At 42.3% G+C, this 27556-nt stretch overlaps 2 protein-coding genes across 13 annotated transcripts in view; one reads left to right on the top strand and one right to left on the bottom strand.

Annotated features, from left to right (window-relative positions):
- Positions 1 to 27556, bottom strand: part of BUD13 (BUD13 homolog) — a 61491-nt gene that overhangs the window by 20908 nt on the left and 13027 nt on the right. The window contains exons 5-10 of one of the 2 annotated variants that reach the window (XM_019469069.2): positions 26684 to 26988; positions 25022 to 25127; positions 24554 to 24692; positions 24058 to 24242; positions 23735 to 23816; positions 12721 to 13118 (exon numbers count right to left, since the gene is read on the bottom strand). In XM_019469069.2, the coding sequence (XP_019324614.2) occupies positions 13025 to 13118; positions 23735 to 23816; positions 24058 to 24242; positions 24554 to 24692; positions 25022 to 25127; positions 26684 to 26988 (911 nt within the window). In that variant the 3' untranslated portion in view covers positions 12721 to 13024. Of the gene's footprint in view, positions 1 to 12720; positions 13119 to 23734; positions 23817 to 24057; positions 24243 to 24553; positions 24693 to 25021; positions 25128 to 26683; positions 26989 to 27556 lie in introns of those variants that run through there. The other variant, XM_053900458.1, reaches the window with a different exon arrangement.
- Positions 773 to 7007, top strand: LOC109278603 (uncharacterized). Of its 11 annotated transcripts, none has more exons than XR_008421299.1 (9): positions 773 to 863; positions 2469 to 2603; positions 2980 to 3190; positions 3782 to 3995; positions 5478 to 5625; positions 5956 to 6001; positions 6079 to 6144; positions 6444 to 6624; positions 6762 to 7007. XR_008421299.1 is itself a non-coding variant. In XM_053900464.1 (8 exons), exons 4-8 carry the CDS (start codon positions 3793 to 3795, stop codon positions 6863 to 6865), a joined length of 786 nt encoding a protein of 261 aa, XP_053756439.1. In that variant the 5' UTR covers positions 773 to 863; positions 2469 to 2603; positions 2980 to 3190; positions 3782 to 3792; the 3' UTR covers positions 6866 to 7007. The 11 variants fall into 11 exon arrangements, 4 of the variants coding, with proteins under 4 accessions (XP_053756439.1, XP_053756438.1, XP_053756436.1 ...); XR_008421296.1 differs by having other exon boundaries at positions 5478 to 5845; positions 5934 to 6001; XR_008421293.1 differs by having other exon boundaries at positions 5478 to 5653; positions 5744 to 6144; positions 6468 to 6624.

Below are 27556 nucleotides of genomic sequence, written 5' to 3'. Positions count from 1 at the left end.
CACCCTCAAAGGTTCACAGTGAACATGCCTCCAGACCATCTGCACTGACCACCTCAGTCCTTCCCTATGGTCCTTCATCCTTTTCCTCCCGCCCCTCCTCTTGTGTCAGCCTCTGGCTGAATTGTCACGCTTCGTTCTGTTGCTGGATTGGGGATGGAGGGGAGGGAAGAGGCCCTATGTGAAGTGTACAGACACAAGTAGACCCTATGTATAAAGATTAATTTCCTACTACCTTTTATGCAAAAATTGTCTGCTTCCTTTCTGATGTAAGTTTCAGTACAAAACTCTCCTTATTACCTTAAACTTATGACTCTAGGAAGAGAAGGAAAAACTTATTTCAACACATTTAAAATGCTGTCAGGTAGAACAGGGGTTACCAATCTGTTTTTGTAAGCCCCAAGATGGAAAATTCAGGCAAATGGTGAAGCCACAGGGTTAACATAACTGCTAGAGTTGTCCAAGAATGGGCTACATATGTCCCCGGAAGTGGTGACAGGGGAGAAAGTGTTCAAACATGGGTAGGAGTGGCACTTCCTGAAATGTGACTTGCCAGGGGACTCCAGCAGTAGAGTGGATGGGAGAATTAGGTCTCTTTAAGACCCTAACTTTGGTTCTAGGATTCATATCATTAGCAGTGTATTTCCATAGGACCAAAGGTTGGGATAGCAGTTGAACTAGTAAACTGATGGAAAATACTTTTAAATTAATTGGTGTGGGGAAAGTGTCATGAATAGAAGTTCTTTATGTTATCCTCCACCTCTGACATTCCTGTTTTATGATTCCAGGTTCTGAAAGAGTGTCAGCTACTGGCAAATCCATACAGCTGACAAGATGCAGGTCAACCTTCTGTCTCAGGACAACTGGTGAGTATGTATATATGTGCATGTGTGTGTGTGTATGTGTGCGTGTGTGTGTGTGCGCATAGCGGACATAAGGGCAGGAAACCACAGACGTTTTCTGAAGGGCACATGCACATGCACACACACATCTCCCACACAGTGGAGATCCAGAAGTGGACTTGAGAAATGGTAGCAGAGATAAGATCCAACAATCTTGAGACCTGACCAATTCCATAATCGCCCCCTCCCCTAGCTGCTGGTCCCAGGAGTCTGTTGTTAGGGAAATAGCCACTTCCACCTCCCCTCCCAAAGCCAGTAGGGTGGCTTTCATATTCAGTGAGGAGGACCCTGGCAACCTAAGACACCAAACCTCAGAACCAATGCCAATCTGCCACAGTATGGGCACTCACTCAGGAGCTGGGGACAGACGGCAGGGCTAAGCAAGGATGCTACTCCAATCACAACCCCGAAAGCCAGAAGGCCACAGTGTCCACCTTCGGCCATATCTGTGAGCTCTCTGACTGTGGCTGAGTGTCCTCTGGTCACCCCCTACCCAGCATCCCCCTTCTCACTCCCCTACCTGTCCCCAAAGCTCCTGTTCTCTGTACAGAGTTGGCAGGCAGAAGACACAGGACACTTCCTGTCCTGGGTACTGCTCTCACCCAGGGCGGCTTATACCTTAATGGCTCAAGGGCAGACCTCCCCACAGAGTTCTTTTTACCTGCTCCCCACTACAGCTGTAGCCTGCCAACATCAACCATCGGTAAAATGGCTCTTTGGCAGGTCCTTTCTCCATCCTGCAGATCACCACACACCCTACCCTGCTTTCTCCACTTCACATTGGCCAGTCCAAAATGGTTCTTTCCTCACCTGCCGAAAAGCTGCTTCTAAAAGGGCAGCAACCCCTTCTCTCCCAATCTCCCACGCTTTAAACAAAAATGCTGAGTCTAAGTGCAGCCCGTGCAGAGGGCCACCCTGCCTCTCTCTCCCTGAAAGAGTGTCAGCTGCTGGCAAATCCCTGCGGAGGGGCTTCTACAGGTCCTGTGGGGTACATCCTTATGGCTTCGAAGCAAGCAAGGGAACAAACCCCTGACTCAGGTCTAAACCTCTTATGCTCCTGGAGACTACTCTTTCCTCTGCCTCTTAGGAAACATAGACACAGCAACTGTACCAAGCCCTAGGGTAGGGCACCCCCCTATCCAGAGTTCGGCCCATCAATCAGTGAGCCCACCAGTAACCAATGTCATCATAAGCCACCTCTCCTGCAACCACCACTACTTTCAAGGCCAAAAAAAGGAAAAGAAAAAAAGACCTGAAATGCTCATTTAAAATAACTGCTGTTGAAATGTCATATGCCCTTACATGCAAAGAAAGCACTGCACGTGCTTTCTCACACACACACACACACACACACACACACACACACACACACCATCCTGCCCAGTTCTTACTGCTGGGGCCTCAAATAAACTCAGTTTGGGTCCTATCTGAACACCATGGCCACCAGCAACATCCCAGCTCTGCCCTCAGGGGGGTGGGGTAGGGGTAACGGGTAAGGGAAGGCTGCCATGAGGTAAATGGGGAAAACTCACTGGAATAGGTCTATCACTACTCCTACCCCTGCTCTAGATACCCCCTCTCCTGGGAACAGAAGACCCGGCCCACTTGACCACCCTTCCTCAAATAGCACCACCCTCAACCGCACCCAAGCAAGACAGGCTGGCTCTCCAAACCCAGCCAGGGGACAGCCATCCTAGTGTTCAGGTAAGGTGGGGAGTGAGATGAGAGTGGACCCAACAAGGACATGTGCCGCTGATACGGCAGAAACGCTCTTGGAAATATTTTAGTGTTCACATTTTAAGACAAGGTATTACTTATGAAGCGCCTCCTACATGCCAGGCACCATGCTGGATACTTTATCTCAGATCTTCTCCAATAACCCAGGAAGTGAGTTTACAAATAGGTAAATTGTGGCTCAGCGAAGTAAGGGAACTTGCTGGAAAGTAGCACATGCCTCGTCTTTGATGACCTCTCACTGTAAGAGACCCATCCCCCAATGACTTCCACAATTAAGATAGATGGAGAGGTAAGAAGGACCCTACTCTGGGAAAGCAGCAGCAGGGGGGTTGCTTTGCAGGAGTCAGAAGAAGCCCAGGAAGAAATAGCCCCAGGAGATATTAAATACCGCCTGGAGCCCCTTCCCAAGGCTCCACTCCAGACGCAACCCCCAAGCTACTCCAACCAGCACAGCAAGCCTCAGTGGCTCCCCTTCAGTACAACCTATGGAGAATGTTATAAGCCCGGGAGGATACAGCCTGTGACTTACCATGGGGAGAAACCCTCCCATTCAGGTGAGACTTAGCTTCATGGCAAAAAGGGTAACAGGATAGATGAGTGGCACTCAGTATAAATCCACCTACCTCACCCTTTCCCCGGGGCACTCCTATCTCCCAGGCTGATCCCAGGGGTGGGAACCACCAGCGCAGGAGAATACAGTAAGCAGTAAAGACCCCAGCCCTGTCTCTTCAAGAGCCCTTCAGGCAATATTTGACTACAAGGCCAGCTAGGAGCACTCTGGGAGGAGACCACACCAACCACCCCATCCTAGCCTACCTTCCTCCCTATTTAGGCTAGACCAGTGGACAGCTCTGTAGTCCAGGTTTTCAAAGCTCTGGTGACCCAAAAAGGGGTGGGAGAATACTCTGGATTCCACACCAAGGATTCTTTAGTTCTGGTCTTGGGGAGACAACCCTAAAGGTCAGATTGGAGGAAGAGGCAATGTTCTTACATTGGGTCTATTATTCCCCTTATGAAAGGTTTGCTTAAATAGAATGAGCCGTGCAGGAGCCAAGGCTGGGGTCCAGGTCCTACTGTCAAGATCTTCCCTCTCAAGACTTTCCCACACAGAGGAGGGACTCTGCACACTTTCTTGCTCCCTTCAGGTGACGACTATATGACCACTACTCATCAGATTTCCTTGCAGAGCCCTCTTCTTGGTCAGTCCACGTTCCCAGTTCATATTCAGGGCAGAAAAATAGGACCAATAGTGCGTCCAGGCCACATGGAGTACACCAGCCAATACCAGAGTGACTTCCAAGCCTCAGGGTGGAATCAAGTCCTCAAAACTGACCCAGACAAAAGAAGCCAGGGGATCAAGTGAGTAACCAGAACTGTTGGCAAGCTGCAGGGTTGCTGTGGGGGAAGGGGCCAGAGGAGGGCTCTATTGCCCAAGAGAAAGGTACTGATGGTCCCCAACTTATGACGGTTTCATTTACAATTTTTCGACTTTCTGACGGTGCAAAAGCGATGCACATTCAGTAGAAACCGTACTTCAAATTTTGCATCTGGATCTTTCCCCACACTGGTGTGACACAGTACGATCCTCTCTGGTGACGCTGAGGGGTGGCAGCGGCCCTCAGCTCCCAGTCAGCCCCGCGATCACGAGGGTTCCCTGACAACATTTCTGCACCCATGCAGCCATTCTGGTTTTCACTTTCAGTACAGTATTCAATACGTGACATGAGCACTTTCTTATAAAATAGGCTTTGTTGCCCAACTATGGGCTAACGTAAGGGTTCTGAGCACGTTTAAGGTAGGCTAGGCTAAGCTATGATGTTCAGTATTTCAGATGCATTAAATGCATTTTCCATTTAAGATATTTCCAACTTACGACAGGTTTATGTAGATGTATCCCCATTATAAGTCAAGCAAGATCTGTAATAATTTAGAACTCAGTCTTCTGTCCAATTCAGAGACATGGTTATAGAAGGCAACAAAGCAAAGGAGTAATTGTTTTAGAATCCTGGATCTTCAACTAGTTCAGATTTATTTCGTCCTCACCTAAGTTTTGGGCAAGGACAAACTGCCTGCTGTTCATAACTGGGGGTAAGTCTCCTCCCCCGTGCATCTCTGAGAGACAGGAGCTCAAACTGCAAGCCAGGAGGTAGAGCAGCCAGGCGTATCTGGTACTCATGAAATTACAGAGATTCGGGCATTCCCCTTGCCCATCCTTGTCCTGGCTTCTCCCCTATTAGAGCTTGCTTCCCTTGGGGGCCCAGCATGGCCCTCTACTTCCCTCTGACTCATCCCTGAAAGGTTAGAAGGCCCAGCTCCAACGCAGAGCCAGGCATACGCGCACAGTGCCACACAAATGTTACAGAAATGTCCTATTCCACAGTGGTAGAGGAAAGGATAACCTTCACTGGGAAGTGAACAGGGATGCGAGCCTAGCAAGTAAGAAAGCTCTTTTCCCCCTTCCCTAACAAACATACCTCCAAGCTCACTTCCCAAGACCACATTCTCTAAGCCAAGCCTCTAGCTGCCTAGCAGGGCGTTCTAGAATGCTTTCCATCACCCTATCCTTTGGCTGCAGGTGTCGCATCATCTCTGCTGGGTCTTAGCATGATAACTAGGGAGTATGAAAAAGAAACAGAGATAAAATTAATTAAAATTTTATTTTCGGAGGAGAAATAAATGTGTATTTGAAATTACCTGAAAACACTCTGTACAGTTTAGGCAGACACACATAGGAAAAGCAAAAAAAACCACGTAGATGGCCCGGTGCCCCTCTATTTGGCATGCCGGGATTGGTTCCCAGGTATAGGTCCTGACCTCTAGAAATGTGTTTACCCCTTGCAGCAAATACACCCAGACTGTGCAGAAAGACAATGCCCCTGGCTGGCAGTCCACTATGCATCAGCATCCGAAACCGAGATGGGTGAAGCAGGAGATGACCATCCTGGGTAGGAAGAGCACTGTCAAGTTTGACGGAGGCACAGTGACCAGGGTAAAGTGCCCAAGCTCTCTGTCTAGAGGTAATCAGCATGAGGGTCCTAACTACTCCCTCAACCCAAGGAGGGGAATGGGGGTAGAAAGGGAACAAAGGAAAACGTTTACCCGACCAGGACACCCCAACCCCACTTGTCTTGAGAAATCCAGAAATTTTACTTTCCTGAATCTGCAGCCACTTATGGACTCTGATATTTGTCCCTGACCACAGAGGTGAGGTACATATGCACTTAGCATATGCTGGACACGTGGTAAGTACTTAACAAAAGATAGCAATTAAAATCATCATTATTATTATTTCCCCAGACATGCATTCCTCTCTTCCCAGATGTCTTATCTACCTCCTCCCAAATCCCTGGTAAAAAGAGTCAAGGGTAAGTGCCCCTCTAGCACACTCAGGGTCTTCAAAGCCAAGTTACAAACTGAAACTACCAGCAAGCAATTCTTCCAGGACTGTAGAACTCAGCCCCAAGTATGCTACGGAGACCTTCATCACAGAGGCTATGACAAGCCCCTGGTAAGAACTGCTGTGGGCAGAGGACAGACCTCTGGACTACCCCTTCACCTGTCACCTTGCTATCAGGGTGAGGGTGGGTGGGGGGAGAACTGTAGGGAGTGGAGTCTGATGTTTAAACCCTGGATCTTTCCCAACCTAGAGCAATTCTGAGCAAGTTAACCTCTCTGCACAAATGTTTTCTCCTCTGCCAAAAGGAAAAGAAAACAAACCTTGATTACTAGGCACTAGACACTGCATTTCTATCCGTGACTCCTTCTGAGCATAACATGCAGGGAGGGTAAGGTACACTCCTTTTTCAGCTGACTGCTCTCTGTCCCCTCAAGAGTGTGGGTTCGCAGGCACCACCTCAGGATCAAACTACCACCAGGACCTCCTACATGCCCTTGTTTTCTGAAAGATTGAACCTCTGTAAGCTCAAGGTCAACAGCAGCAAATGGGAGCCAAACAAAATTTCTCTACTGAGCAAAGGAAAACATTCAGGTACAAAGGAAATTTGTCTTCCCAGATACAATAATGTTTGCATACGGCCAAAAAAAAAAAAAAAAATAGCCAGCGTCGTGGGGCAGACATAATTCAGCTCCAGCCTGGCCCCATAATCTCTCTGCCTATTTTTACAGACCAGTCCAGCTGCCTGAAAGCCGGCTCCAGAAGTACTTTTGACAAGAGGACTCAAAATCCCAAAAAAATAATAATAATCGGGAGAAAGAAATCGCCCAAATAACCTATGCAAAAATGCACAGTTGGGCACCCATATCGAACCTTAAAACTGAGGTCCCACCATAACTACCTCATAGCACAGACTCAGTTTTCCCACTGGGATTTCCCAGTCACACCCTGACCCTAATACAACTCTTTGAAACTAACTGAGCAAGGGTGAGTAACCTTTTTAGAAAGGAAGGATGCACTGTGAGTCTTAGAAGGTCAGTGTGTTCCAGGACTCCTGAGGGAAAAAGAGGTCAGACTATTTCCCCCTAACTAATGAATGAATGGCAAAGCATCAAAACTTTTCTTGTCAGTGCCATCAATTAATGACATTCTATTTGAGCTACAGCGTCTGCTCACTGCTGCTTTTTTTCCCTTTACATTCTCTGAGATTATAATTCACATACCATAAAATTTACCCTTTTAAAGTGTATAATCCAGTGGGTTTGAGTATTGCTCACTGCCGCTTAAGTCTAAACTTCAGAGTGGAGAAAGTGGCACAGGAAAGGAAGGAGAACATGAGGGTCTGGATTGATTAAAACAAACAAACAAAATCTTCCACGTAGAGAAGGTATCCAAAGCCTAAGGGAGAATCTCATCAAAGTCTAAACACCAGGTCTCTCTCTTAAAAATACTTACCATATTGAAAACAGGATTACGTTTCTGGTTTTAAAAGAGGGATAAGACATGGAATAGGCAACTGAATTTAGCCATCTATATATCCTTGAGAGATGCTAAAACACGGATAAGACCCAGAGGCCTCCTTTCCCCAGTCAGGAAAAGGCATATCACACTGCCCTCTAGTAGTCAGCCTAGGGAATGACAGCCAGCCACCTGCTGAGCAGACTTGGAGGTCTCTGCCCTGGAGGATGTGCTGTGCTCACATACACTAAGGCAGAAAAATCGGAGGGAGAAGAAATTCGTAAATTTTCACCAGTGCCTACCAAACACAGAGCTCACCTACAATAAAATCTATCTACTTCCCCTCCACTTAAGTCTCTGCTTGAAAACAGACAGATTCCTTTGTTAAGGAAAAAACAATGTGGTTTAAGGTTTCTAAAACATCTGAGCCTGTCTTAGTCCATTCAAAACAAAATGCTGTAACAAAAATACCCTAAACTGGGGAGCTTAAACAACATGCATTTATTTCTCACAGTTCTGGAGGCCTGGGGGTCCAAAATCAAGACATTAGCAGATTGATTTGGTATCTGATGAGGTTCTTCCTGGTTCAGAAGCTAGCTTCTCGCTGTGTCCTCACATGGCAGAAAGAAAACAAGGGAGCTCTCTGGGGCTTCTTTTACAAGGGCACTAATCTCATTCATGAGGCTCCACCCTCAGGACCTTATCACCTCTTAAAATTCCTACTTCCTAGTATCATCACACTGGGGCTAGGATTTCAACATGGGAATGGGGGGGGGGGGGGCGGGATACAACATTCAGTCCACAACAGCCTCCTAAAGCAAGGTGTTCCTAAGAAAGTGTGGGGCCCCATTAAAATGAAGTTAAAACCTGGGCCCATACGGAAATAAAACCCAGCTGTGTATAAGAGTTGTGACAAACGGCTAGGAGTTGAATGTACTCACTGCCACTTCTGGCCAAGGAAAGGGGATGGCTCACAAAACAGCTTACAAAAGCATAAACTCTGAAGTAGTAAGTTAGAATAGGATCTGAGGCCTATATTCACTGAGGACTTTTTGTAAAATAAGCTTTCTATTTTGGAAAAAATTTAAACTTCTAGCAAACTGTAAAGATAATGTAGAGTTTCGTTTTGTTACTCTTCACCCCAATTTCTCGACTGTTAAACCTCTTACGTGACTACAGTACATTTGTCAAGACTGAGAGATGAACATTGCACGCCTTTGTAGGAACTAAACTCTGGACTCTATTCAGATTTCACCAGTTTCACCGCTAACGTTCTAACATTGGGCCTTTTCACAAAATGTTTACATCAAGGAGCCAAAGGACCAGCAAGGCAGAGCGCAACCCAGTAGGACTCTGGGTTCAAGTCCCAACTATGCATCATGCTAACTGTAGAACTTGTTTTCTGAGCTTGTTTCCTATTTAACATACCTCCACCTCTCTGCCTACACATCTCTCTGACAGCCACTGGCTACAGCTGGGGAACAGACCTCTCCAACTTGGCAGTGATTCCAGCTCAGGCTCTCCAGTTAAGAGAAGGGATGGAGTCCCTTTGGGATTTTTAGATTTCAACACTGCTTCAAAATCCACATATGTATCAAATGGCTGGAGGACGGACAGCCTTTCTTTTGGGGCCTGAGATGTGCACACTAGAGCTGTCCAACAAAATCCATTCTCCCCTTCTTCCTGGGTGTGCACTGCATTTCTGGGGCTCTCTTGCATTAAGGAGCACCATGTAAGTAAGTTCTAGCCGTCAGAATAGGAGTCGAAGTCTGTGCTGCTTCTAGAGCTGCCCTGTTGCATCTCCCAAGCGATCTGCCTGGCTCTGCTCAACTCACTAAAATGACAATACCCAAAGCAAGCTTGGAGGCTGTGTTCGCATCAGCATCAGCTTGGTCCCTAAATGGCCCCCAAACAGAGAATGCTCCTCCCACTACGCCAATCTCAAACTACCCTGCACATTACATGAGTGAGGAAGGAGAAAAAACTTCTATTGTGGTAAGGTAGCCCCTTCGGTGGCTGTCATGGCAGTTTAGCCTAACACAGTGCAAAATGTCAATTCTGGTAGAGCAAGACCTTGCTTCTGGATCTGTGCTCAGGGCCTCAGGGGCACAGGACTGAGGTGACCACCTGTCAGAGCCCAGGACACACGATCACATTCATCCACGTAAGGCCTCGCTTTTGTTTCCCTTTCCCTCCCATCCACCGCCATCCCGGTCCCATTCTGTTCCCTCCTACAGACTATTCCAGGGTGTTAAGGTGTATAGATCCTCCTTAGAAAAAATGCTGCTTAGTGTGTTTTAATTTACTTAGCTGGTTTTTGCTGTAAATCGAATTCTCCTTTATTTTCCTCACCTGGAGTCTGTCATGTCACAGCAGTTCCTAACTGCTTGCATCTGACTGCTTTTATATTCTCTCCTATGCACATACCACATTTTACTTATCAATTCCCTCAGGGACAGACATCTAAGTTGCTTCTAGCTTCTTGCTACCCAAACTATACACAGATAAACATCCTTTTATGTAACTCCTTGTGGATCTATCTGCAAGTTTCACTGAAGGATACAGCCAGAAGTAGAGCTGCTTTGATGTAGAGTATATACATACTTAATGCATTAGTTACCTATTGCTGTATAACAAATTACCTCAAAACTTAGTAGCTTAAAACAATAACACCCACAGAATGAGAGAACACGTTGGTAAATCATGTATCTGATAAGAGACTTGCAACCAGAATATATCAAGAACTCTACATTAGAGTGTGTGTGTGTGTGTGTGTGTGCGCCCATGTGCGTGTGCATGCACATATGTAAGTGTGACACACAACCCAACTGAAAAATGGGCAAAGGATTTGAATGAACATTTCTCCAAAGAAGATATATACAAATGTTACACAACATTAGGCATTAGGAAAATGCAGATCAAAACCACAGTGAGATACCACTTCACACCCACCAACATGGCTAGAATCACAGCAGATAGTTGATAGGTGTTGTCAAAGATGTGGAGAAACTGGAAGTGTCATACACTGCTTTGGAAGTTTGGCAGTTCCTCAAAAAGTTAAACATGGACTTTATGACCTAGCAAACCTACTCCAAGAGAAATGAAAGTGTATGTCCATACAAAAACTTGTACATAAATATTCACAACAGCACCATTCGTAACAGACAGAAAGTAGAAATGACTCAAATGTCTATCAGCTAATGCATGAATAAAATGTGCTATCCATACAAGGGAATATTATTCAGCCATAAAAAGGAATGAAGGACTGAGATGTACCACAACACAGATGAAACTTAAAAACAACACGCTCAGTGGAAAGAGCTAGACACAAAAGGCCACATGTTGTAGGACAGTCCCATTCACATACTACACGAAATGTCTCTAACAGGCAGATCCAAAGAGACAGAGAGTGGATCAGTAGTTGTCAGGGGATGGGAGAGCTGGGGACACGTGAGCAGCGACCGCTAATGGATTCAAAGTTCTTATATCCAGAGTGATCAAAATGTTTTAAAAACTGTGGTGATAGGTACACAACTCTGTGATATCTAAAAACCACTGAAGCGTACCTCATGGGAAATGAGTTAAGTGTATACTATGTGTGTTATAACTCAATAAAGCTTTTTAAAAAGTGAACACCTACTACCTCACTGTTTCTTTGGGTCAAAAATTCGGAGGTAGGTGATTCTAGCTCAGGATCTCTCATGAGGCCGTGGTCACATGTCGATCAAGGCCACATTCATCTAAAGGTCTGAATGGAGCTAGAATATCCACTTCCAAGGTTGCTCACAGGGATGGGTAACTTGGTGCCATCTATTGGTGAGAGGTCTTAGTTCCTTTCCACATGGACCTCTCCAGAGGGCTGCCTGCGTGTCCTCATGACATAGCAGTTGGCTTCTTCCACAGCAAGGGATCCAAGAAAGTACAAGGCAGAGGTTTCAATGTCTTTTATGACCTAGCTCAGAAGTAACACATTTCCGGTACATCCTACTGGTTACACAGGACAGCCCTATTCATTATGGGAGGGGACTACAAAGGGCTTGAATACCAGGGGTCAAGGATCATCGGGGGCAATCTTGGAAGCTGGCTATCAACACCTGATGATTAGGAAGACAATAATAATAATAGCTAACAATTTTCTGACACATACTATGTGCCAAGCACTGTTCTAAGCTCACAATAAACCTACAAAGTAGGTATTATTATCTCCATTTCACAAAAAAGTTAAGTGGCTTACCAAGGTCACACTATTAGTAAAAGACATAGCTGGGATTCAAACTCAGGCAGTATAGCTCCAGAACCACACTCTTAAAAACTATGTAATACTGCATGTCAAGTATTATTTCATTCCAGTGAAGTATTGCCCATTTGTCTCCGGAATGGATGTACCAGTTGAAACCCCTCATGAGTTTTCATTCCCCATGAGAGCTCAGTCTCCTATTTTTGCCAAACCAATAGATATAAAGTAGAAACACATTAACACTTTAATTTGCGTTTCTCTAATTACCAATGGGGTAATATACTTATTAGTCATTCTGGTTTTCCCTTTAGATTTTACCTATTTATATTCTTTGCCCATTTTTATCTTGTGTTTTGTTTCTCTTCCTGATTTGCAGTAGTACTTTCTATATTTAGTCTTTTATATATGCAATCCCTTGTCAGTTTTAAACATTGCAAATATTTTTTCCTAATCTGTACACATCTTTAACTTTGACTATGAGATGCTTTGTTGACCAGAAATCTTTAGTTACGAAGTAGTCAAAGGTATCGAATCTCATGGATAGTGCTTTGGGGATCTCATTTAAGAAATCTATCCTCACCCCAAAGTCGCAAAGACAGTCTCTGATTTTTCCTACTGGTTTTAACATTTTACCTTTCATTTAGGTCTTTCATCACTTTGGGATGTCTTTGTTTTATATGGTGTGAGGTAGGGATCCAACTTTATTGTTGTCCATATATAAGTCAATTTTCTAAACGCCATTATCTGTTTCTTCTCCACTAATTTGTGACACTACCTTTGACATACACCATGCCTCCAAACAGCTACTTTTATTCCTAAGTCTAGTTTAGCACTAATTCATATTTTCTAAGAGGAAGGAACTATCACTGCCAAAGTTTTTACTCCCACTGCTTTCTAGATTAATGAAAAATCCAACCATCACCCTCCAAGATCCATGGAGGTTCAACATTAGCTTGTGTTCTTCCCAAAAACAGAATACCCAGTTAAGAGCATGATTGTGAAAAAATAAATGTATGTTTATTAAAAAAGAAAAACCCTAACCAAGAACAAACTCTGGGACACTGAAAATGCAATGCTTCCTCTGAAGGCCAGCAATCACCAGTGTTGGAACACCTGAGAAGTACAGGTGCCTCAGTCCAAACATCAGGTCTCAAAATATTCTTCTGTAGTCAAAACTGGCATTCAGGTTGTTGGTCTGTGTGGACCCTGATTACTAGCATAGACAGCTGTTACAGCTGGATGTCTGGCTGCCCTATGTCCACTACCACAACCCACAGCCGCCCCACAGCCTCAGAAAAGTTACATATCCTCAACACTCCACTTGTAGGCAAGTTCCTCCACCGCCTTCTTGCTGGCAAGCCTGGCAAAGCGCTTCTGTTCAAATCCATTGGATCTGCAATCAAGAGACACTGATCAGCCAGAATCCTGAACTGGACATTCATTTTTGAAAAAAGAGAAGAGTTCACAACCTAATAGATAAGGAGGAAAGTAAGGCAGTCATGTGAAAATATGTAAGGCATATGCAATAGAATCAAAAAGCCAAAATACGTCATTCATCCTTTTATTAGTTCTTATTCAGACCCTTCTGCCACTCTTTTGACAACTGTTTCAAACATTTACTACTCTACAGGCCCAACTCCCTCTCAGCTGATGTCTACATCTTATAATTTATCCATTCGTTACACAACATTTAGTGAATTCTTACTACAGGCACCTCTCTAATTGCACTTCACTTTACGACACTTCACAGAATGTATTTTTTACCAACTGAAGATCTGTGGCAACCATGCATCAATTAAGTCTATTGGTGCCACTTTCCAACAGCATTTGCTCACTTCGTGCCTCTGGGTCACATTTTGGTAACTCTTGCAATATTTCACATTTTTTCATTATTTGTTATGGTGATCTTTAATCAGTGATCTTTAACGAAACTATTGTCAACTGTTTTGGGGTGCCACGAATGCATCCATGTAAGACAGCAAACTCAGTTGATAAATGTTGTGTGTGTTCTGACTGCTCCACTGACCGGCCACTCCCCCATCTCTCTCCCTCTCCTCCAGCCTATTCTCTGAGACACAGCAATATTGAAATTAAGCCAATTAATGACCCTACATTGGCCTGTAAGGGTTCAAGTAAAAGAAAGAATCACACGTCTCGCTTTAAGTCAAAAGCTAGAAAAAAGACTAAGTTCAGTGAAGAAGGCAAGTTGCAAGCCAAGATGGGCTAAAAGCTACGCCTCTTGCGCCAGTCAGTCAACTTGTAAATGCAAAGGAAAAGTTACTGAAGAAAATTAAAAGTGCTACTCCAACAAACACAAATGATAAGGAAGCAAAACAGCCTTACTGCTGATATGGAGGAAGTCTGAGTGGTCTCGACAGGGGATCAAACCAGCTATAACATTCCTTTGAGGCAAAGCTTAATCCAGAGCAAGGCCCTGAGTCTCTTCAATTCTGTGAAGACTAAGAGAGGTGGGGAAGCTGCAGAAGAAAAGTTTGAAGCTGGCAGAGGTTGGTTCGTGAGATTTAAGCAAAGAAGTTGTGTCCATAACATAAAAGTTTGAGTGAAACAGCAAGTGCCAGTGTAAAGCTGCAGCAAGTTATCTAACAGATCTAGCTACCTAAGACAGTCAGTGAAGGTGGTTACACTAAACAGATTTTCAATATAGATGAAATGGCCCCCTACTGGAAGAAGATGCCACCTGGGACTTTCATAGCTACAGAGGGGAAGTCAATGCCTGGATTCGAAGCTTCAGAGGACAGGCCGACTCTCTTGCTAAAGGGCTAATGCAGCTGGGGACTTTAAATTGAACTTCTTAAAAGAGCTTGTATTCACTGTCTACACCTCCTCACTTTTCATTCACTCCTTAACACATTGGAACCTAGCTTTTGTCTCACCATGCCACAGTTAGCTCTCTTTCAGGCCGCCAGTGACCTTCCCTATTGTCAAATCCAGTGATTTCTCCTTCTGCCCAAGTCAGCCACCAGGTCCTGACACCTCATCCCTGAACACTTCCCTACAGTTCAGAACTCCACCTCCTTTACCCTGACCTACTGCAATAGCCTTTTACCTGTCTCTCCACTTCCAGATGTGTGCCTTTCAAATGCTTCACATTACTGCCTTAGTGATTCATCTATCTAACACACAAAGCTGCTGTTATTCCTTCAAGGGCCCTCCTTTGCCTTTAGGGTGAAGGCCACACCCATCACAAATGCTTCTAAAGCCTACTGTGACCAGGCCCCTGCTTACCTTTCCCATCTATCACATACACTCCACGTCAAACCTCATGCTCTCCAACAGTAGCAAACTGCTTACGACTGCCCCCCCATAACACTACGATGTCCCATACCCTTAGGACTTCGCACTTCAACCTCCTTCCTCTTCTCATGTTGGCTGGCGACTGATATCCCTTAAGACAAAGCTCATGTATATTCTAGAAAGCTTCCCCTAACCGCACTCTCCCAAGGCTGAATTTACTCTACCTTTGTGCTCCCAAGCACCCTGAAAATCCTCTATAGTGATACTAAAAAGTAGTATTGAAATTATTTACTTGTCTTTCTGCTCTAGATGGAAAGTAAGTTCCTAAGCTTAGGGACTATCACTACCTGTGAGAGCCCAGCAGCTGGTACACAGCTGCCTCAAGTAATCACATCTTTGCTAAGTGTTACTGAACTGATGGAGAGAACAGGCTTCCTTCCCTCTTTCCTAACACCCTCCCTAAGGGATGAGTAGGATGAATAACAGAGTGTTTTAGGAAGGGAAGCTTACTACAAACAGCTCCATCTCTAACCTCAAAAGCATGCAGGGTATTCTAGAGCACCAAGGAAACCACTGTTTTTTGCCCTGGGGAATAAGTACTTAAGAGAACCAACACTAATATGATCATACAGACGAAGGACATATGAATAACAAACCAAACCCCACAGAATCAAAAAACAAACCACAAGAGAATGCACAGTAGAAAAGCCTTGGACTATAGAATCAGGAGCCCATGATTCTTAATTTTTTTTTAATGTTTTTATTTATTTTTGAGAGAGAGAGAGACAGAGTGCGAGCAGGGGAGGGGCAGAGAGAGGGGAAGACACAGTATCTGAAGTAGGCTCCAGGCTCTGAGCTGTCAGCACACAGCCTGATGCAGGGCTCTAACTCACGAACGGTGAGATCATGACCCGAGCCGAAGTCGGACACTTCACCGACTGAGCCATCCAGGCGCACCAGGAGCCCAGGATTCTAATTCCAGCTTTTTCAGGTGAGCTAAATAACTCGAGGTAAGTAGTTAGATTTATCTGGGCCTTGCTTGTCTTTTAAATAATAACAGGATTAGATTAATTGACCTTATGAGTTTTTCCAACTACAGATATGTTCTAGAAATGTTCACTTGCAATGGGCCAAAACCAGACAAACTAAAAGAGGTGACGAAAGAGTGAATAATGAGAAAGAAAACAAAGATGAGAAAGGGAACTAAAAGGAAAGATGTAAGAAAAAATGCTAAGTGGAAGAAAACTCCTGGGAGAGCTGGAGACAAATCAGATATCAAGAAAATACTAGGTCAGGGAGAGTTCTGAGTGTGGGTCCAAAAAAAAATTTTTTTTAAATAGGAAAAAAAAAAAAAGGATGGCCTCAGTGTAGCAGGGAAAATCTCTAGGGTTGTGGCTATAAAAAGATCCACTTCTGGCTATAAGACAAATCAGCATTCTGAAAAATGTCCTGCTACCAAAGAGCCTATATCCAGTGAACTGCAAACCAAAGTAGTAAGCTAGCCTGAAACCACAGCCACCCTGAGGATACCCAGTATCAGGAACTAGAGCCTCAGATTTTGATGGCATCTTGGGGGACAGAAGACAATGCCTCAGGTCCATAGGAGGTGGGGCAATGGATTTCAGTCACAGCAGAGGAACTTGAGTAGACTACTCTATTCTCAGACAGCGATTATAAAATCTGGACAAAATATGAAAGTGCAAGTATCTAAAATTCTTTGAAGGCATGGGAAAGTGACCAAAAGCAGGCAGAACCTGGATGAGTCCATTTGTAAAAAGATCTGTGAGCTTTTTGCCAGAGGGCACTTCCCGGTCTGCACAGCTCATGGAGGCAGAAAGTCACAGGCTTATTAGCTTGAGGTATCAGTGCAAAGAAGGCAGAGCAGCTAGAAAATCAGGAAGGAAACTCTGAAGGGGAGGAAGCTACAAAACAGATGAACCCTGCAATGTACACACAAACAGCACCTAAATCCTTGGCTAACTGCTAAACTGTGCTTGCTCAGGGGAACCACACGGGGCCCAGTGAAAAAGCAGCAGCTAGAAATTGAAAGAACTGAGCAGAAATTGTAGCTACTGCCCACTGCAAAGGAGACAGCTTTCGGAGCTCAAATGCACCCACTTAACAGTCTACTGGAAATAAACATCAACATACTTCAGAGGAATATAACAGAATTCCAAGTTCTGACAATGTATCACTTACAGTATCCAATATATGTTAAAAAAAAAATGACCAGATATGTCAAGGAATAGTAAAATGTAATCAAACTCAAGAAAAGGCTATTAATAGAAACCAATCCTGAGGTGACCTAAATGTTACAATGAGCAAACAGGACTTCAAAGCACCAATTATAAATATTCTCAAGGAAGAGGGAAATGTCTCATAATGAATGAGCAGATGGAAAATCTCAGCAGAGAAATACAAACTATCAAACGGAAATTCTAGAGTTGAAAAATACAATAAACTAGCTGAAACAAAAAATTCACTGTGTGGGCTTAATAGATTGGAGATGGCAGAAAGTCAATGAAGTGGAAAACAGATCAACAGAAACTATCTGACCTTAAGAACAGACAGAAAAAATGATGCTAGAAAAATGAACAGGACTTTAGGGCTCTGCGGAATAATATTAAGTGGTGGAAAATAACGTAACTGGAGAAGAAGAAACAGTAGTTCAGAAAAAATAACTGATGAAAAAATAGCCAAATACTTCCCAATGGTGAATAACATGAATTTAAAGATCCAGAGAGCATAACAAACCCAAAGCAGGATAAATACAAAGAAAACCACACTGAGGTACATGATAAACTGGCTAAAAACCTAAAACAAGAAGAAAAATCTGCCAGAGAAAAACAATATATTACAATGTGGGGCAGGGAGTAACAACAAAATAAATGAGGACTAAGGATTTACTTCTAATTAGAAACAGTGGAGGCCATGTTTCCGATTCTGTGTCTCCCTCTCTCTCTGCCCCTCCCCCGTTCATGCTCTGTCTCTCTCTGTCCCAAAAATAAATAAAAGACGTTGAAAAAAAAAAATTAAAAAAAAAAAAAAAAAGAAACAGTGGAGGCCAGAAAATGATGAAACTTTCTTAAAGCGTTGACAAAACTGTCACAGAATTCTGATACTATCAATCCAGAGTTCTATGTGTTGGTTCACAACCTTGTGAGCTTCCTGGGGGAAGTCTGAAATTGGCCCCAGTACGTGGAGGGCAAGGAGAGAACAAAAAAAAAAGAGGCAGGCCACTCCACATTGATAGGGGGCAAGTTTAATAGGCAAGGGAACTTACATATAAAGCCTCTCTTGGGCAGCCACCTGGCGAATCTCAAAAACTTATACAGAGGCCTTAACTGGATTCAGCCACATATTTGGCCCAGGTGGTCTCAATAACACCTTACTCTTTCAAGGCTACAACCTTGAAAAGGGTAGGCAGGACACACATTCCAAGGATAAGAGAGCGGGTAAGAGGCCTCTGACTGCCCTGGGTCCAGCTTCTGGGTCAACAAGTGGTAATGTCATCTTGATGACCTCCTCCAATAATACGTCAGTAAAACTATCCTTGAGAAATGAAGGTGAGAAAAATGTCTTTAATTTAATAGAATTGTGCCAATGTCAATCTCCTTATTTTGGTAATGTACTATGGTTATGTTAGGTTATCGTTGGGGGAAGCTGGGTAAAGGGTACGCTGTAACACACTGTACTAATTTTTCAAGTTCTTATCTAAAATTATTTCAAAACTAAAGTTTTTAAAAATTAAAGGTGAAATAAAGACATCTTCACATCAACAAAAACAGAGAATTTGTCACCAATAATCCTACACTAAAGGAATATTAAAAGTTGTTTAAAGAAAAAAAAAAAGAGCACCAGAAATGGTAAATACATGAGTTAAATATTAAATATTAACACTTATATATTTTGTTGTTTTTCCAGGTTTCTTTTTAAATAACTGTAAATAAAAAATTAGAACACTGGAGGGGTGCCTGGGTGGCTCAGTCGGTTAAGCATCTAACTTGGGCTCAAATTATGATCTTATGGTTTGTGAGTTCAAGCCCCACATCAGACTCTGCACTGACAATGCACAGCCTACTTGGGATTCGCTCTCTCCTTCTCTACCCACCCGCACCCATGCTTTCTCTATCTCTCAAAATAAATAAACTTTTTAAAAAAATTAGAACACTATATTGTGGGGTCTATACCATTTATGTAATATATATGACAACAATAGCACATAGAACAGAGGGTAAGTGGAACCTCAGCGTTACATACAAGGTTTGTGTATTTTATGTGAAACAGTACAGTTATAAACTCCCAGTAGGCTGTAATGAGTTAAAGATACATACTGTAATCCTTAGAGCAAACACTAAAAAAGAAAACTGCAGAGAGGTTTAGCTAAACAGATAACAGAGCAATTAAAATTCAATACTAAATGTACACACCTAAAATCCAAAACACTGACAACACCAAAGGTTGGCAAAGGTATGGAGCAACAGGAATCCTCATTCTCTGGTGTAACAAAAAATGGTATAGCCACATTAGAAAACAACTGGCAGTTTCTTATCAAGTTCAACATAGTCTCACCATATATTCCAGCAATCACTGGGTATCTACCCAAATGAACTGAAAACTATGTCCACTAAAAATCTATACACAAATGTTTACTGCGGCTTTATTCAGAGTTGCTAAAAACTGAAGATGTCCTTCAACTGGGGAATAAACAAACTGATACAGCCACATAATGGGATATTCATGCAAGAACACGGATAAACCTCACATGCATTTTGCTAAGTGCAAGAAGTCACTCAAAAGGCTCCATATTGTATGATTCCATTCCTGTGACACTCTGAAAAAGGCAAAACATAGGAACAGAAAGCAGAGCACTCATCACAAGGGTTTGGTGGACAAAGTGTAACTGACTAAAACAGGACTTACAGGGGAAATTTTTCGATGATGTAGCTGTTCCATACGGTAGTAGGGTGGTGAATAAATGACTCCATGCATTTGTCAAACCCCACAGAACTATACACAATAAAAAATAAACACTAACATAAGCAAACTATAAAAAGGAAAAATCACCCAGGAAGTCAGGAGATCCCAGGATAGACGGGGACTATGACAAATGAATCTATATTACAAATGTATGACATAACAGTACTGGGGCAGGGCAGTTGGAAAATGGTTCTTTCACTAGAAATTATAAGGGTAGTAACAAAAGTAACTACACTATATTTTTGTTGGAAATCTGTTTCTGACTTCTGAATCTCTCAATTCTGAAACTGTTTTACATGTATACAGAGATGAGCAAAATGGACGGTACATGCGGGTGCTAGGTTTCTCAATGCTGAAGAGGGAAGTTACAGACAAGCCGGAAGAAAAGGTAATACTCCACTAGAGTCAACATTAGTATGAATTCATATTTACGAATCTGTATACATAAACATGTACATATACAGACACATATGTACAGATAAGTAGGTACAGAAATAATAACAAATATGTGTGCGTACATGAATTACTAGACATGTACTACCTAGCTCTGTCTGCTGGCATAGCCTAGAAACAATGACACCCCAGTAACAAGTACTTCTAGCACTCAGATCTTGGTTTCTAAATACCATTATCCATTAAAAGCAGCCAGGGCTGCTTGGAGAAATGGCTGATTCTAGGGCTGGGACAAGGAACATACAAGATGAGCCTGGAGCATCTTGCGGTATCAGAAAGTCAGAGAGTACTCAAAAAATAAAAGGACAGGGCATGCAAAAGGGACACCTTAAAGAATTCCCAGTAGCTAAAGAACAGAACAATTTATTTAAATAAATAACAAAATAAATAACGTATTACTGGATTACAATCCACAGTATAAAATATGCATGAATCATTACTGATATAAATAAATAACTGACTAAGCAGATGGGGTGACAAAACAAATCCCTATAGAAAAAGCCCAAATAATAAATGTAGCTATGCCACCTACAGGTCACCTTTTGAGTACAAGCTAAACTCAGTGACTCACTTCTAGAGAACTAAGTATGTTCGGAAGGGGGAAAAGAATAACTAAAATGGAGATACCTGGCAAACACTCACTACAGCTGAACCAAGTGACTGAGGTTAACACTAGGGATGTCCTGTTGTTACCAGGTACCGGTTAAATGATGTGATGAGAAGGGCATGCCACCACTGTGGCATTCTTTCCAAAAACCCATAACCGCAGTCTAACCATGAGAAAAACATCAAATGAACCCACTTTAAGGGACATTTTACAAAATAACTGACCATATTCCAAAAAATTGTCATGGTGACAAACAGCAAAGAAAGACTGAGAAACTGTCACAGACCAGAGAAGAATAAGGAGAAATGACAATTAAGTGCAATGTGGGATCCTAAACAGAAAAGGATTTTACTGGAAAAAACTGGTGAAATCCAAGTAAAATCTGGTACATTAATAGCAACATACCAATGTTGTTCTGATAAATAAATGTACCATGGAAATGCAATGAATGATAATAAAACTGGATGAGGAGTGTATAGGAATTCTTTATACTATCTGCAAATTTTCTATAAATCTAAAATTATTCCAAAACAAAAAGTTTACGTTTAAAAAAATACAAAAATTAATTTTCAAAACACTCCCCCAAACAACTGCAGGATACATATTATCCTCATATGCAAATGGACTATTCACCAAGGTCAACCATATACTGGGCCATAAAACACATCTTAATACATTTCAAAAGATCAAAGTATTATGGAGTATATTCTCTGACCTCATCAGAATTAAACTGGAAATCAATAATGGTGAGATACTACAGAAGTCTAAATGTTTGGAATTAAACAATGCATTCCTAAATAACTAACTAATAGATCAAAGAATGAACCAAAATCCAACACACATTCCGGAAAAAAAAAAAAAACTGTCAGCAAACTAGGAATAGAAAGGAACCTTCTCAACTCAGTGAAGGGAATCTACAAAACACCTATAGCTTACAACATATTTAATGGTAAAACACTGACTGTTGTTCTCCTAAGATTTAGGAAGAAGGCAAAGATGTCTGTTCTTACTACTTCTATTCAACATCTGCACTGGATGCTCTAGTTAGTACAATTAAGGTAAGAAAAAGAAACAAAGGGCATTTGGATTGGAAAGGAAGAAGTAAAACTCTATATTCACAGAGGACCTGATCCTCTAGGTACAAAATCTGATGGATTCTACAAAAAAGTTATTGTACAAAAAGCTTTAATTTCAGTAACAACTGACACTTGTCACCAATGATAAAATTCAAGACTTTAAGCATAAATTAGAATTTGAATACACTTGGATCCGCCACCATGAACTTTAGCTTCCTATTAAGATTCTGGTGATGAGATCAGAGGTAACGTTAACAAGTACAAATCACTGATGTTGTATAACGAAAAATGTCAACATTTGGCAGGTCTGAAAAACTCAGCAAGCCACTATTTTCCAAATGACCAGCACATGATGTTATAAAATCACGCACTGGCAAAAGATCCCTACAAAGTAAAAAAAAAAAAAAAAAAGAATTTTAATGTAACAGTATTAAAAGTTCTTTGATATGGTTTCAGACTCCATGTTATAAATCACCTTTAAGAAACTATCACCTGTTGAATTTCTGTGTAGTACAAAATATAATACACCTTCCTTTTCTAACAACCTATGTATAAGGCTGGGTTTTTTTTGGTTTTTTTTTTTTAAGTAGGCTTCATGCCCAGCCCGGAGCCCAATGCAGGGCTTGTGTTCATGACCCTGAGATCACAACCTGAGCTGAGATCAAGAGTCAGACATTTAACCGACTGAGCCACCCAGGTGCCCCACAGCTGAATTTTCTAAGGCTAAGCTTTCTTTCAATACTCCAACTAAACAAACTGCAACGGACTCAATGCAGAATCCTGCTATCGACTATTAAGCCAAACATTAACGAGATTTGCAAAAATGTAAATCAATGCCATTCTTCTACTTTCTTTGTTTGGAAAATAGTTATTTTTCTTAAAAAATATGGTAATTATATTAACATAATGGCTTTATTATGTTTTTAATGAACTAATTAATAAACACTTTTTAAACTTCTCAGTTTAATTTCTAATAAGGTAAATATTAATACATATAAACCATATAAACAAAAGCTGTTTGGGGTTCTCAAGTATAAAGGGGTCTTGACATCAAAAAGTTTGAGAACCACTATGGTAAACGCTAGAACAATGTCCTTCCGTAGCAAGAGGAGATGGGATCTACCATGTAAACAGAGAGGCAGACTTTGAACAGAAGCACACAACGGACAGTAAGTTAGAGTAAATGGGTACAGATGCTGGCCGTAGGGGTCAGGAAGATATCGTAAGTAACTCATTCCTAAGTCAGTGAAGAGAAGGTTCAAGGGCTACATTTTAAAGATACAACATATGAAAGACTCCAGACTACCGCCCATCACTCATCCCCTCTAAACCTTAGAAAACATCTCTAGAAGTGACCAATGTCAACAACAAAGGGTATCCTATCGGAAGGAGCACAGCTGTTTGTCCAGAGCTTTAAAAAAACACTTTGAAAAGGAAAAACGGAGAAGGAGGAAGAATATTTTAAGCATGGGAAATGGGATTTGGGGACCTCAGAAACAGAAGCAAGCAAACTGCATATTATTAACTTTGTGGTTAGAACAGAGAATGAGGCAGAGTGTAGAGTGATGTAAGAACGGCTAGGAAAGGTTAGGGTCAGATGGAAAAGAAAACAAAAATGTAGGAAATACTCAGGCTTACCTGTCAACTCCATCCCAGCGATATCCAGGCCAGATATTGAATCTGTTGGGAGGAGGGGCAGGACCACTGTAGCGAGGTCTCACTGGTGAGAGGAGAGAGGGAGAAGTTAGTTACCTATATAACTCAATCCAGAGTCAGGTGGCAGTGGGAACAAAAATTTTATACAGAAATCTCTAGTGAGCTGAACGCAAATTTCCAAATACAAGGAACCTAAAAAACTGTATGGGAGAGCCTTCTCTGCACCTGGCTATGTATCATCAAGCTAAAGACTATCTCTTTTTACACAAGTCACCTTCATCTCTGACGAGTCCCAGAAGGCTCACCTTTCTTATTCTTGTTCTCCTTAGCCTTATTCTTCTTGATAAAGTTGGCCATGGGGTCCCCCTCTCTTTCCTGTTCTCGCAGCATCCGATCCAGATCTTCATCATCAATGTAGCGCGCCAGAGGCTTTTGCATTTCCTTCACTGCATCCTCCACATTTTGTTGCTGCTGCCGGCTCTGGGCAAGCCTGGGCAAAAAGAACCAAGAGCGTATGCTGTCCCATTTAACATTTGCACTCACACTGAGCGGACCATACTGCTACATTTGGGGAACTTCCTTTTCCCAGCAGCGTCGGCCAAATATTGAAAAGAGCAAAACTAGAATACCAGTGCCAAGTATGGAGTACCCCAGTATCTTAGGAGGGAGACCGAGCACACTGAACCTTCCATTCGTGAAACAGCTGTGAAGGTGCAACGAACTAACTCACTGGTCAGAAAAGTAGAGAATGACCTCCTCCAGTCAGCACAGTCTTGTTCTCCATTTCAGTGGTTCTCTTACCCTTTTCCCCATTGAGCATACAGCTCCTCTCTCTCCGAGTCCTTCTCTGCTTTTCTCCTTTGCTCTAAACGTTCCAGTTTCAAATTCCTCTTACGACCAGACTTATCTCGAAATACAGTTTCGGCATACTGGAATTCAGCTGCAGAGGAAAATTATACTTTTAAAGATAAACACCCAGGTATCAGAACTGGGAATAATATTCTAACAGTTGAAATCAACGTGGGATTCTGATGCTGAATAAAAACTTTTGCAGCCAGACTACAAGTAGTTCCTACCAATGTCTAACTAACCTTTGTCAAGAAAGAAAAGAACCACTTGGGACCACTAAGAAGTTAAAATAATGCATAAAACCAGAGCTGAAATTTGATCTCAATTAAAAGTTTAAAATATCAGATACAAGAAGTTACGTTAAAAAAATAAAATAAAATCTACATGAGCCTCGACTGGTCTCTGCATTTTCATTTTTACCTTCAAACGCCGTAGTTTCTTGGTCCCGTTTCTTGAGCTCTTGCTGCTCTCGCTGTATGTCAGTTAACACCAACCCAGTTCTTGCCCCAGAATACATGTGTGCAGCCTATGCAACGGAAAAGGGAGCATCCAACATTAATGAGACGATGTAGCAGCAGGCTCCAGGGTAGACAGGTGCATTTTTGCCTGACGATGAGCAATAACCAAACCAAACGACTCCAACTTTGTATTCTCATTATCGACCACAAGATTCACAAAATAAAAAAGAAATAAAATTGAACTTCATGGCAAATTAATAGTACTACCAAGTTTGAAGAATAAACACAAACACAAACTAACAAAATATTAAAGAAAAAGCTAAGCATCTAAATAGTTCTGACTTTTCAGTATATAAACTGTAGACATGAAGACACATTCTCAGGTCACCTGATCAGAAGCCTGTATCAAGCTCTAAGCCCTTCAGTAGAGACCCACACTAATAAAATATTCCATTTAAACTACAAACTCAAGCAAGTCTAAGGTCCCTCAGTTGTGGATATATTTCAGGATAATGACAAGTTGTGACCAAATCAAACCCTCTTACTAAACCCTATTTCATAGCAAGATAACCAACCAATGCATAAACGGAGTATACAGTGTATTGTGGTATCCTTAAGCAATGTGCTCAATTTAATATGAAACTATCCATGAAGTAAACAGATACCTAAAATGTCAAGGGGTCCAGCTGCAACACAGACCTCACTCTGTTTCCCAGAAAAGAAGAACCCTACTTCCTGGGCCAGGGACACGCTGCCAGGACCATGTGGACTAGAGAGGAGACTTGCCTGAAAAGTCTGGGTTGGAGGTAAATGTGCATACTACAGGCTCTATTATTCTCTTTCTTAACCAACTCACTGGAATAAGATTCTTTTCCTAGCACTGGGGTGCTTTACAAAACAACTGCTCCAAGTTCATGCAGATGTTCTGGGCAATTCATGCTTCATCACAGATTTAAAATAAAACACAGACTTCCCAGGTGGTATGATTCATAAAAGTAATTTTATATTCTAAATGCCTCTTAAGATCTGCGAATGGAGCCTGGTAGTCCAATTTATAATAATCAACTGCTTACACTAAAGTCTGACTTTGTTCTGGGCACTGTGCTAAGAGTTTTACTTATACGAGCTAATTTAATTCTCACAAGAACCTCATGAAGTATATACTACTATTATCCCCATTTTACAGATGAAGCAGCTGGGGCTTAGAGATCTCACATATCTTGCTCAAATATCATAGACAGTAAGCAGAAGCAGGAGGATTCGAATTATTGTGTCATCCAATTAACACAAAGTTTGTTCCAAACTCTACTCTGTAAACTATAGTTCTCAGTTTATTCATGAGAAAATAGGAAGTTTTTCCAGACCCATTAAAAAATGACATTTGTGGAATAAAGAGGATATAAAGTCAGAAGCTACTTAGGAACCGGTATTTGCAAGTTCATCCGGGCTGGGTCACAGGCAGTCCTGCCTTCAGAAGGAGCAAAGAGCTCCAGAGGTAACTCTGCACTAGATTTACTCTACCAGGAGCTACCCCCTCCCTCTCTGGTTTGTATCTCTGAAACTTGTACAGAAATAGAAAAGCGCAGTTACTCTAAGCGAAGGTATGGCTCCTGAAAATTCCTACCTTCTTTCCTAGAGGCTGACTCCTTCGAGGTGGAGACAGATCGGAATCAGAAGATTTGGCCCTCTGTTTCCTCCTTGGTGGAGACAGGTCAGAATCAGAGCTCCGGTATGTAGGTCTATTCCGTGGAGGTGACAGATCTGAATCAGAATCTTTGTGCCCTGAACTCTGCTTTTGCCGTGGAGGAGAAAGATCTGAATCAGAGGCTTTCCGACTATCATCTGGGTAGGAGGAAGAGTCCAACATGTGACTCTGATATCTCCTAGGCGAAGAGTTTGTATGAAATTTCCTATGGCTGGGGGAAGAGTCTAGAAATTAAAAAGTAAAGTCTTTAATCCCATTGGTGGAATCTTAAAAATGGAACTTATCAAGCTAATGTCCAATATTCATTTGGTCCTCCTCTAAAGAGCTATCACTGTCCTAAACACAAGTACAGATGACATGGGAAAAGAGCAGAGTCAGACACAACTTTTACAACCAACAGGCAGGATGTGGGCTTCTATTCCCAAGTTACTAGTGACTGTGACTAGCATGTGAGGCCTCAACATACTCACCTATGTCATATTTATCTGAGCACAGAATGGGAGAAACAATTCACACTCAGATCTCAGGGCTGTGGCAAAAGTTACAACTGCCTAGAATACACTGTGATGTCAGAGACTAAAAGATAACGATATATTTTATTTAAGAATGAAAACAGGGGTGCCTGGGTGGCTCAGTCGGTTGAGTGTCCAACTTTGGCTCAGGTCATGATCTCACGGCTCGTGAGTTCAAGCCCCACGTCGGGCTCTGTGCTGACAGCTCAGAGCCTGGAGGCTGCTTCGGATTCTGTGTCCCTTTCTCGCTCTGCCCCTCCCTCACTCATGCTGTCTCTCT

This window comes from Panthera pardus, unplaced genomic scaffold, assembly GCF_024362965.1.
Source record: "Panthera pardus isolate Hobbes unplaced genomic scaffold, ASM2436296v1 HiC_scaffold_12, whole genome shotgun sequence".
Lineage (NCBI taxonomy): Eukaryota > Metazoa > Chordata > Mammalia > Carnivora > Felidae > Panthera > Panthera pardus.
The sequence above is the reverse complement of the archived record's forward strand: the minus strand, read 5'-3'. Positions and strand labels throughout refer to the sequence as shown.

What these genes read in the sequence shown, in the direction of transcription:
- LOC109278603 (XM_053900461.1), top strand. Translation starts at nt 3,793, where the DNA reads ATGACCACTACTCATCAGATTTCCTTGCAGAGCCCTCTTCTTGGTCAG. An exon ending in AAAAGAAGCCAGGGGATCAA is followed by an intron (nt 3,996 to 5,477) that starts GTGAGTAACCAG and finishes TACCCCTTGCAG; the next exon opens with CAAATACACCCAGACTGTGC. An exon ending in ACGGAGGCACAGTGACCAGG is followed by an intron (nt 5,626 to 5,955) that starts GTAAAGTGCCCA and finishes CTCTCTTCCCAG; the next exon opens with ATGTCTTATCTACCTCCTCC.